The sequence below is a fragment of the Leptidea sinapis genome, chromosome 18 (assembly GCF_905404315.1).
Source record: "Leptidea sinapis chromosome 18, ilLepSina1.1, whole genome shotgun sequence".
In the NCBI taxonomy this organism is placed as follows: domain Eukaryota; kingdom Metazoa; phylum Arthropoda; class Insecta; order Lepidoptera; family Pieridae; genus Leptidea; species Leptidea sinapis.
Window position 1 is genome coordinate 5,175,142 of NC_066282.1, and position 11,337 is coordinate 5,186,478.

At 33.9% G+C, this 11,337-nt stretch overlaps 1 protein-coding gene across 1 annotated transcript in view; it reads right to left on the minus strand.

Moving 5' to 3' along the window:
• LOC126969440 (homeobox protein unc-4-like) overlaps positions 1-10,022 on the minus strand; it is a 70,162-nt gene extending 60,140 nt beyond the window's left edge. The window contains exons 1-2 of the mRNA XM_050814865.1: positions 9,931-10,022; positions 8,866-9,231 (exon numbers count right to left, since the gene is read on the minus strand). Coding sequence (XP_050670822.1) covers positions 8,866-9,079 — 214 coding nt within the window. The 5' untranslated portion in view covers positions 9,080-9,231; positions 9,931-10,022. The remainder of the gene's footprint in view (positions 1-8,865; positions 9,232-9,930) is intronic.
• Positions 10,023-11,337: the final 1,315 nt, after the last annotated feature.

Here is an 11,337-nt window from a genome sequence, read left to right on the forward strand (position 1 = left end):
GTCTATTTTCATTATATATATGTATATACCTAGATAGATTAAGTAAATGATAAAGGCAGTTGTTCACTTTGGGATAATAATATATTAAAAATTCGTGTCACCTTGTTTGTCCGCGATGAAATACTAAACTACTGAACGTATTTTAATTATAATTTCTAAACTAAGTGCAGTTCGGTCCAACTTAAGAGATAACACAGTATTTATTTATATTGGTGATTTTTAAACTGCACTGATTTTAATGCTGTTTTCACCAATAGATGGCGTGGTTCTTGAGGAAAGGAGGGGTTTTAATATACAATTTGTTTAGATTTAGTATAATTTTTCCATACATTAACGACATTTGTTGGGAGGTGTCGGAAAAAAATCAGCCGTCTGGGAGCTTTCAACGAAAACGCTGTCTAAACCCTTCCAGATATAACAAAATAATGTATGTTGGAATGTTGTGTGTCAAAAAATTATGTATGAAATTGAAACCGAAGGGTCTCCTGTGATGTCAACTAACCTTTTTGCTATTTCCTTAAAAAGTCTTATATCGCTAGGACTTCACGGACCAAGGGTCTCGACCTCGAATGGGACAAAATCATGTTCGGAGCCTAGACCCCTGTATTTGCATGCTTTAGTTTTTTCAGCCGCACCATCTCTGTTGTTGGTTCAATGTAAAAATAGTCCGATGCTATAATATGTCTTTTTCTTAAGGATCACATTCTTTATCCATTTTAATACTTTAGAAATTGGCAATTATAAAGCGGTAATATGTGATCCCAGTGACTTTCTTATTTCTTATAGTATTATTTTTACAAAGTTTTACTACGCAACCCGGCATTTTAGTTACAATTATAAGCAAAGTTTAAGAGAACATGTGGCACGTAAACGTCATACATTGCTCGAGACTGGCTCGAGTACGCCCACTTGGGCGTAGTATTAGTTGCCCCACTTTGCGACTATGCCTGCGGTATCTAGTTGTAGTGCAGCAGATCAATCCTTACTATAAGTCAATTAGTCGCTTTTAAATCGTCAATATTAATATTTATTTTAAATTACTGTATCTGCCATATGTTCGGAAAAAGAAGAGCTCGTGAGAAGAACATACAAGAAACTCAACGGTTATAATAACAATAGGTGCTACATCCTATGCTGCTGCATTATATGAATCGTTTTCAATGTAAAAACCGTTTTAAATATCAAATATTTCATAAAAACTTATTAAGAATAAACTATATATAAATTATCTAATATTATAGGTCTTAAGTGAGGTCTTTAGAGCTTGAATTTATTGTTTTTTAAGGATCCTTCGTTAACGTCATATGTCACGTGACATGGTCGTGATTACTGTCATAATTAGTAATTGCATTCAACAAATACTATGATTTATTAGCGATACGAAAACGCGTTTTCCTAGAAATCGCAATACATTTAAGCATATCATTATATCCTACATACAAATACATAATCCAGGCAGTATTTTTCAAGATTTTTTTTGAGAAATAGAAAATATGTGCGTAGTAATGCCTACATTGTTAGATACAGACTTTATTATTATATTAATGAAATTAAATATAACATTACATTTCAATAACTGAAGAACAATGAACCTAAAACTAAAACATAAAAAATATAATATAACTAAAATATATTATTAAAAGGAGTCTCTTTAGGCAAGGTTCTGAAGATACTGGCAGCGTTCCCCCTTTGAAAAGCTAGACTATTTCTTTGTCCGACGTAGCTGCCAACTCTTCGGTCTCCTGCGATGTCAACTAAACTTTTTGTCATTTCCTTAAAAAGCCTGATATCGATATAACCCCACGGACCAAGAGTCTCGTCACCGAATGGGACAAAATCATATTCGGAGTCTAGACCCCTTTAGTTTTTTCAGCCGCTTCACAAGCCGCACCATCTCTGTTGTTGGTTCCATGTAGATGGGAAGGGGCCAGCGAGTCTGACTAGGTTGCATCCCATACCAGCACCCGGCCCATCTTCCATGGAATCAAACTCATATCGTCAGGTCTCTTGCCATCGTCTCTTGTAATACCAGTCGGCTCAAGTAGACTTGGCACATTGTCGATCGCAAGGGACCGGTGTATGATATCGTTAAGTGCGGCATGTCTCGAAAAGCATGCATTTTTTTTGGCATGACAGCCCGTGATGTCCTAGCTTATGGACATCCCAGGGACATTTAAGAAGAGCAAAAATATTATTATTATAATAAATAATAACACTTTATTATTATTTAATTATTTTGTTATAATGTATTTACTAGTTATATAAAAAAGTAATAAAATATAGATCCCGCCCTTTGTAACTCACTCAGTCATTCTATCAACTGGTCTTGTTGACATTTTCTTACTAACGAGTTACTACATAATTACACTAAAATATATTTAATCACTTTAAATACTTTGTAAATATTGACTCAAATTAATAACACAATATTTAGTGTAAATTGTGAGTCTTTGATTAATTGAAATTTGAAAACAATAAACAATAGATATATCGTTGAGAACTTCAGACATAGGATTTAAAAACACAAATATTTTTAAGTGATAATAAGTATTTTTTATGATAATAAGGAACGAGACGAGCAGGACGTTCAGCTGATGGTAATTGATACGCCCTACCCATTACAATGCAGTTCCGCTCAGGTTTCTTGAAAAACCCAAAAATTCGGAGCGACGCTACAATTGCGCTCGTCACCTTGAACCATAATATGTTAAGTCTCAATTGCCCAGTAATTTCACTAGCTATGGCGCCCTTCAGACCGAAACACAGTAATGCTTACACATTACTGCTTCACGGCAGAAACAGGCGGCGTTGTGGTACCCATTAACTAGCCGGCATCATAGTAGCCGGTATCTAATTTCTTTCTAATAATTTTCCCAGTGGGAGGCTCCTTTGTACAGGATGCCGGATATGTTATGGGTACCACAACGGCGCCTATTTCTGCCGTGACGCAGTAATGTGTAAGCATTACTGTGTTTTGGTCAGCTAATGAAATTACTGGGCAAATGAGACTTAACATCTTATGCCTCAAGGAGACGAGAGCAATAATTGTAGTGCCGCTCAGAATATTTGAGGTTTTTCAAGAATCCTAAGCGGCACGTGTGAACATTTCTGTGTTTCGGCCTGAAAATCAAATGAGTCTTAACATCTTATGACTCAAGGTGACGAGCGCTTCATAGAGATTTTGGGATTTTTAAGTTTTCGGCACTGCGTTATAATGGGTAGGGCGTATCAATTATCATCAGCTGAACGTCCTGCTCGCCTCGTCCCTTTTTTTCATAAAAAAATAAATATATGTAGGTATTTATCACTTTTAATTTATTTGGTATTAAGTCTTCCAGCAGTTATTGAAAAAAAAAACTTATAAAAAGCGCCGTTCTGATACCCATAAACTAGCCAGCATCCTGTGCAAAGGAGCCTCTCACTGGTAAAATATATAGTAGAAAGAAACTTGTATTTGTATAGATAAATTCATCGGGAACAAAGAGAAAAAATTTACAGAAATAGGAATGAAAGAGTAAGTTCAACGATTTTATACAATAAATGATTTTGTGCAATATATAAAAAACGATTAAAGAAAAAATGTTTTCATCGAGAATCTGCAATTTAACCAAAAATCAACTATCAACTAGCCGGCTATTACTAAAGAAATGAATAGTTCCTAATGTTGTTCTTACTAAAACAATTTCCGCATCACTGAGTTTCAACGCGGCCAAAGAATATAAAAACTTTTTTAATGATTATGCGACAAATTTAAAAAGTTACTCTGGCTTGAAAAATGTTACGTTTTATTCGTATTGGAATACGTTATGCATTAGGCCGTATTATGACGCAATAACTACTTAAATCTATTGTTATTGTTTTGGTTAAAAGATGACAGCTCTTATCGTTGGTTCGACTAAGAGAATCCCATCTATGTCTATAAAAATGAATTGCTGTTCGTTAGTCTCGCTAAAACTAGAGAACGGCTGGACCAATTTGGCAAATTTAGCCCTTGAATTATTTGTGGAAGTCCAGAAAAGGTTTAAAAGGTGAATAAATAGGGAAATGCTGCTAAATTAAATAAAAACAACAAATTTGTTTTTCCTTTGATGTGTCCATACATAATTTCTATGAGAGAATTTATTGACGCACGGTTTGACAGTTCTGCTGTGAAACAATTTCATTGCGACAGCAGGGTGCATATTTAGCGAAGTAATTTTTGATGTTATGATATATTATTGACAAATTCATATAAAAACATTATTTTATTTATTATATACAGAACAACGTCTGTCGGGTCAGCTAGTAAACAATAAATTAAAGCATATACTTGGCGAAAGAATGCTACTTGTGGTGGCAGGATGATCCTGTTACTAGAAACTCTGCTCCATGTTTTAACATTAATTTTAATCTTTTATGTATGTAGGTTTGTGTGGATTGAGGCATCTACAATACTCAATAACTCTTGTTTTTACGTATTAATTTACATTTACTTTTTAGAATTACTCGTGTAAAGCATTATTTGACGTTTGAGTATTTTTGTTGCATCACTACGGCGCCTATTTCAGCCGTGAAGCAGTATTGTGTAAACATTACAGTGTTTCGGTCTGAAGGGTGCCGTAGCTAGTAAAATAACTGGGCAAATGAGCATTTTATGTCTCAAGGTGACTAGTGCAATTGTAGTGCCGCTCAGAATTTGTGTAATGGGTAGGGCGTATTAATTAACATCAGCTAAACGTCCTGCACGTCTCGTCCCTTATTTTCATTAAAAAAAAAAACACTTTACGTTATATATTGTTATTCAAATTATATGTAAAAAGATCAATCTGTCAATGTGTTTCTTACCAATTCTTCTTGTTAATGCTCAACCTTTTCCGAAGTGGCGATAAATATAAAAAGAAAGGAAAACTAAATATAAAAAGAAAATAAAACTTTTGACATTCATAAGTGTCATTTCCTTGACCTACATGAATAGAGTGATTTTGATTTGATTTGATCTGTTTTGTAATTTTATTCGAGTACCTACTTTCCGGGTCCGACGGGAAAGCAAACTTTCCTTCCACAGTTTAACGTGAAGTGCGATGACTAGTCCGACACAGAATTACATTTTTTAATCATAAAGCTATTTAGGAAAATTTTATGGACTTACGTGGTCGCCTTATAAACAAGTTCAACGTGTTAATTCTTGATAAAGCTCTTAAAATAAGAAAAATGGCTCATCGATTTGAAAGTACACAAAAAATTGCTATTGTTACTAACAAATTAAGATGTAAAAAAAACATTAAAATTTTCGTTACTAACTCAAAAACTATTGATTTTTAAGGTATTTTTATATAAAAAAATCCTTAAAGAGATGATGATTACAGTTTATTTATAGGTATATAAAAAATATTTAAATAAAAAAAAAAAATTAACTTTTTCCGCGCGATTTTGTTAGGTATATAATATAGTGTATAAGAAGGGCTCCAAGAGGCCAAAAATTTATAGATATATAGTTAAAGTGGAGATCCGTAGGAGAACCAAAGTTACCGAAATAGCCTAAATGATTGCGAGACTGAAGTGGCAGTTGGGCAGGGCACATAGTTCGTCGGACAGATGTCCGTTGTGACAGTAAAGTCCTCGAATGGCGACCACGTACCGGAAGACGCAGTGTTGGTAGGCCCTCCACAAGATGGACCGACGATCTGGTCAAGATCGCTGGAATACATTGGATGAGGGCAGCGAAGAACCGACCGTCGTGGAAATCTTTGAGGGAGGCCTTTGTCCAGCAATGGACGTCTTCCGGCTGATGATGATGTTGATGATATATTTAAACTTCATGTAAATTACTTACTTACAAGTCGTTCCAAAATGATATTATGGAAAAAAAAATTATTAAGAATATTTTTTTTATTTTTAAGGCTAAGCAGCTCTACCCGTATATTTATTATATCTAATGTTACTATTGTATCATCGCGCTGTGTATTGATCACCCACCTTCAACTAAACCCTATGCTCGTGAATTGATTCTGTGAATGTAATAATGTCTGTCTGTTGCTCTTTCACTCTAAGATCTTCTTTTTTTTATGGAATAGGAGGACAAACGAGCGTACGGGTCACCTGGTGTTAAGTGACCCGTACGCGCACATTCTCTTGCAACACCAGAGGAATCACAAGAGCGTTGCCGGCCTTTAAGGAAGGTGTACGCGCTTTTTTTGAAGGTACCCATGTCGTATCGTCCCGGTAACACCGAACAAGGAAGCTCATTCCACAGCTTTGTAGCGCGTGGAAGAAAGCTCCTTGAAAACCGCACTGTGGAGGACCGCGACACATCCAGATGATGGGGATGATAACCTCTTCTTTCTCTTCATGATATCCAAAGGATAAAAATTTCTATCAAGCTCATGCAAGGAATTATTATATGGAGCGTTATTAACTGAATTATATTATCTTTTATTTACATTTTTGAAAAAAAAAATCAACGAGATTGTTCATCAACAAGACGTTCAGCTGATGGTAATTGATACGCTCTGCCCATTACAATGCAGAGCCCATCAGGATTCTTGAAAAACTCAATATTATGATAAGATGTAAGAATGAAGCCGGCTAGATTATGGGTACCACAACGGCGCCTACTTCTGCCGTGAAGCAGTAATGTATAAGCATTACTGTGTTTCTGTCTAAAGGGCGCCGTAGCTAGTGAAATTACTGGGCAAATGAGACATAATATCTTATGTCTCAAAGTGACGAGCGCAGTTGTAGTGCCGCTCAGAATTTTTTCAAGAATCCTGAGTGGCACTGCATTATAATGGGTAGGGCGTATCAATTACCATCAGCTGAACGTCCTGCTCGTATCGTCCCTTATTTTTTATAAAAAAAAAGATGTTCTCATCATTAACCCAATAAATTTATAACAAACGTTTACAAAAGTTATCTAATGATCTTAGAAGCAGGTACTGAACCGTCAATCGTTTTATAATTCGCGCTTGGCCCTTTTCTAAATATTTGTATTTAGAACAATAATTATTTTATGTATATATTTGGTACGTCAATTAAGTATCATTTTTATTAGTGAATAAAATATATGTTTTTTGCTTTCAACAATCCGTAACTCATTTATTTACCTTGATGACAGCGTATTTTTTTGTAAAAATTTAATAATTAATTATTCTTGTTTCAAAGATTGTTTTTCTGAAAAAGCGACGATATGAGCGAGATGTTTATCTGATGGTAAATGTTACGCCGCTCCCACTAATATGTAGTGCCGCTCAGAATTCTTGGAAAACCTAAAATTTGGGCTGCATCACATTTGCTCTGTGATATGGCTTTATTTATTACTTACTACTTGACCCAGCAAACGTTGCATTGCCATATAAAGTAAATAGAAAATATCAAGAATAAAAAAAAAAATGGGGTATAAAAAATAGATGACGACCGATTCTCAGACCTCACAAATATTAAATCGTACATAAAATCTACTAACTATAGGTAGCTAAAATTAAGTTTGTTTTACCTCCTGAGAAAGATAGACAGATTCTAATTAGTTATTCATTTTAAACTATTCTTTCAATTTGATTTCTGAACGACGGGGGACACATAAAGCAATATTGTTGTTTTTATTTAATTCTGAACATTTTCATATTTATTCACCTTTTAAACCTTCTCTGGATTTCCACAAATAATTCAAGATCAAAATTATTTAAATCGGTCCAGCCATTCTTGAATTTTATCGAGACTAACGAACAGCAATTCATTTTTATATATATAGATTTATTTACCTACCCCCTTATTCATAATAGTCTGCTAACTTAAAGCATTGCTAATTCTCACTCTTTCTTCTTCTATTGACATAAGTCAGAATGAGAAAAAACACTCCTAAGCGGCTGTATAAAGTTAGCTGACCATTATGAATAAGGGGGGTATTATTTTTCTGTGGATTAAGAGTGCAAAAAAGCAATGAACCGGCAAGTCTTTTTAAAGAGGTTCACTTGATGATAGGTGATCACCTGCTCCAATAGCCATATCATTCTGTAATGCGCCACTAATTGAACTTTAATTTTAATTAATGTAGTAATTTACAATCTGATGCCGTTGCGTACAATCCACTCTAACCGCCAATCATCGTAAACGGTGGTTGGTTGTGGTCTATTCGAAATTCATTATTATTTTTCTTATTTTTTTTTTATTTGGAATTTATAATTATTTCAACGTCTTGAAAAAACGTATCGGAAGTATTCGCTATCTACCTAGGTGAAAGCAGCTATAAACAAAAGGATATTGTAGGTAGTTTAAAACCGACGATAAATATTATTAAGATTCGCTGAATGGTAATAATAATCTTATTAGAAATAAAAATGAAATATTTTTTTATTTATTTAGAATAATCATTTATTTTAGTTTGTGTAATGGAACTCTTTCAACTACATTTAAATATTAATATATTATCAAAACATAAATATCTAAGTAAGTAAAAAAATAAGATCAAAAAGTTCTTGCTACAAATATTATTGACAAATTTTCTGAATTTTTTTTTAAATACTAAGGAATATTTAAATAAAATATATTGAGAATAAATATATTGTTTGTAATAATGTAAAGATAGGATTAAAGTTATACAAATAAAATACAAAGTAAAAGGTTACTATTTAAACACCCTGTTAAGTATTTTTTGCAAAAAGAAACTCTCCAAAATTGCGTTCAATTTCTTTTCTCTAAGCCGTTCCGCCATAGATTGTTTGAATTTATTGTAAATAGGTTAATTTTATTGGATTAATAAATTTAAATGACAGATAGGTAGATATCTACTACCTATATGTAAAAACTTCCACAACTTTTAATAATAATGGTCGCGATTCAGAAAAGTTGAATAAAATATAATTATTACTGTCCATTTAACTGAAGACTTACCTTTACTACTGCCGCCGTCTTCATTAGAGTCTTCACTTGGGGGTCCATGGGGCGCTCGCCCTGGTAAAGGATGAGGCAGCCGCGGCCTCGCCAAAAATGGGGATGGGACTCCAAAAAACGGTAAAAACGGTGGCCAGGCTGGTCTCGGACCTAACCCTGCCGCCGCAGCAGCATAAAGCTGCAACGGAGCTGGTAGTCCACCTTCCAGCACCATACTCAACAATCCTCAACACAAAATCGACATCGTCAACACAAGTCACCACACATGGACACGCAGTTCCGAACACTCCCGCGTCAACACTGATATGGCGTTTCCCAGCCAAGGCGGAGCAAGCCCCTACCGTACACCAAATTAATTCCCCGCCTCTTTCATATTATAGATTTATTTAGACATACTATGCTACAGAATAATACACCCTATGTCTTTGCGCTACAGATGGATATTAAACGCTGGGCTATAAATTAAGCTCGACATACGTAAAACTAGCCGTAGTAAAGTCGGAAAATTACACGCGAAAAACGACTTTACTCTATCGACTGAAGATTGCAATTAGCTTGTTGTTAGATTGCACATTCGATTTACCATACACAGATATATCTGTATGGGTAGAGTCGTAATCTTTTTTAGCCGCATGGCGCTACAAAAAGACACAAACATAATGAAAGATGTTCTGTTATAGATTGACATATTTTTGTTTTCGTAACACTTGTTAGTTTTGTATACGAATTTATATTATTCATAAATGTAGTATAGTACCTACTTAAGTCCTATAATTTTTATTATTATCAGTATATTTATATCTAGATATGAGTACTATTTATTCTCTAGAATTTATATTTGACTAGATTTTAAGATAAACTTATCATTAATTACTAATTTATCATTTTATAAACTATTACAAAATATATAAAATTTATAAGATACCAACTTTATGCAAATATAGACGAACCTACCAGTACTAAAAATCAATCAAATTTTATGTGATATTTTTATTTTTTTTCTGAAATTACTATCTACATATATGATGAAGTATAAAAGATATCAAATAACAAATATAATATTACGTATAATTAGTTTTAAATGCAATAAGTTCTAATTCGCTTCCTCGAGTGGTTACAGCTTAATTTAAGGCTGATTATAGAGCATAGAATAAGTTATTAACACGTACAATAGCGTAGTACAAAACTAGATTACAGCGCTAATGACTGGGGAACAATCAATCAAACGAAATTAACACGTTACAGATTGTATTCTGACGTTGATGAATCATAAGCGAAAGGCAATCAATTTCACAATTCCTTATTCCATTAAACGAAAAAGCAATAACTTAATTGACATAAATAATAATAAAAATGTGTCAAGACGCGCGCGAGGCGTTTTGACGTCTCTATCAAAGATCTCCGACTGAGCGATACCGCCTTCTAGCGTTGTCTCATTGTGGCTACGCCGCTACGCGCTGTGATTGGTCGCTGTAACTCGGTAGGGAAAGGGGGCGGGTCTTATATAGGGTGTTTGGAAAGCTTGGTGTTGCATGAATTTAATTAGTAAGAGGACTGAGGAGTACCTCGGGCGCATTAGGAGTCGCGATGGGCGAAGCAATAAAAGATATAAAGGAATGAGTATAAATTAAAAGTTAAACAGAGGATGTGGTGAGTTAGAGCAGGACGGGTTGAAGGGGATGCTTCCATCCCGCTCTGGCGTGGATGAACCGTAATTGTTTGACGATCTTATTAGTATCAGTTAAATGTCTCGCTCTCTTTTTGTCAGCGAATTTAATTAGATTTTAATTAGGGTCGGGTTAATTAGACTTTCAAGATAGGTATTCTACCTTTGTTTGTTTTATACTTTTATGTTCAAACTTAAGTTATTATTTTAAATACTTAGCTACTGTTTTGTTTGCAAGCTTAGTTACGTTTTTTTATTTAAGGTAACCATAGACAAGGTTCATGTATAAATGTTCATATTTAATGCATATATAACTAATACCGGCTCTACATAGTAATTTATAACAAACGATAAGTTAAAACATATAAAATTATTATCTCGAAACAGACTCAGATGAAATTTTCACTAACTTGACACTGATCGCTTTTTCAGCATGTAAAAATGTAATATATAAAAAAAGTAAAATACACGCTTTGGTTGAAATTTAAAATGAACATCGATAAATGAATTAACGATATATGAAAAAAATATATAAATTAACAAAAATCCTATTTTGCAAATTGAAAAATGGAATAATATTTCAAATTGTAAATGTGTTCTCATCGGTCCTCGATAAATCTACGAAGTTTGAACGAAATCTGTCAGTTTAAAGTGGGTCAAAATCACGCCCAAATAAGTCGGTTACAAACAAACATACATACAGGCGAAGCTAATAAAAAGCGTGTTAAAATTATACCTTTTCATAATTAGTGTCTACTTCTAGTATTTCAAGACAAACAAAATGAACGCATAAAAGTATCTATTCA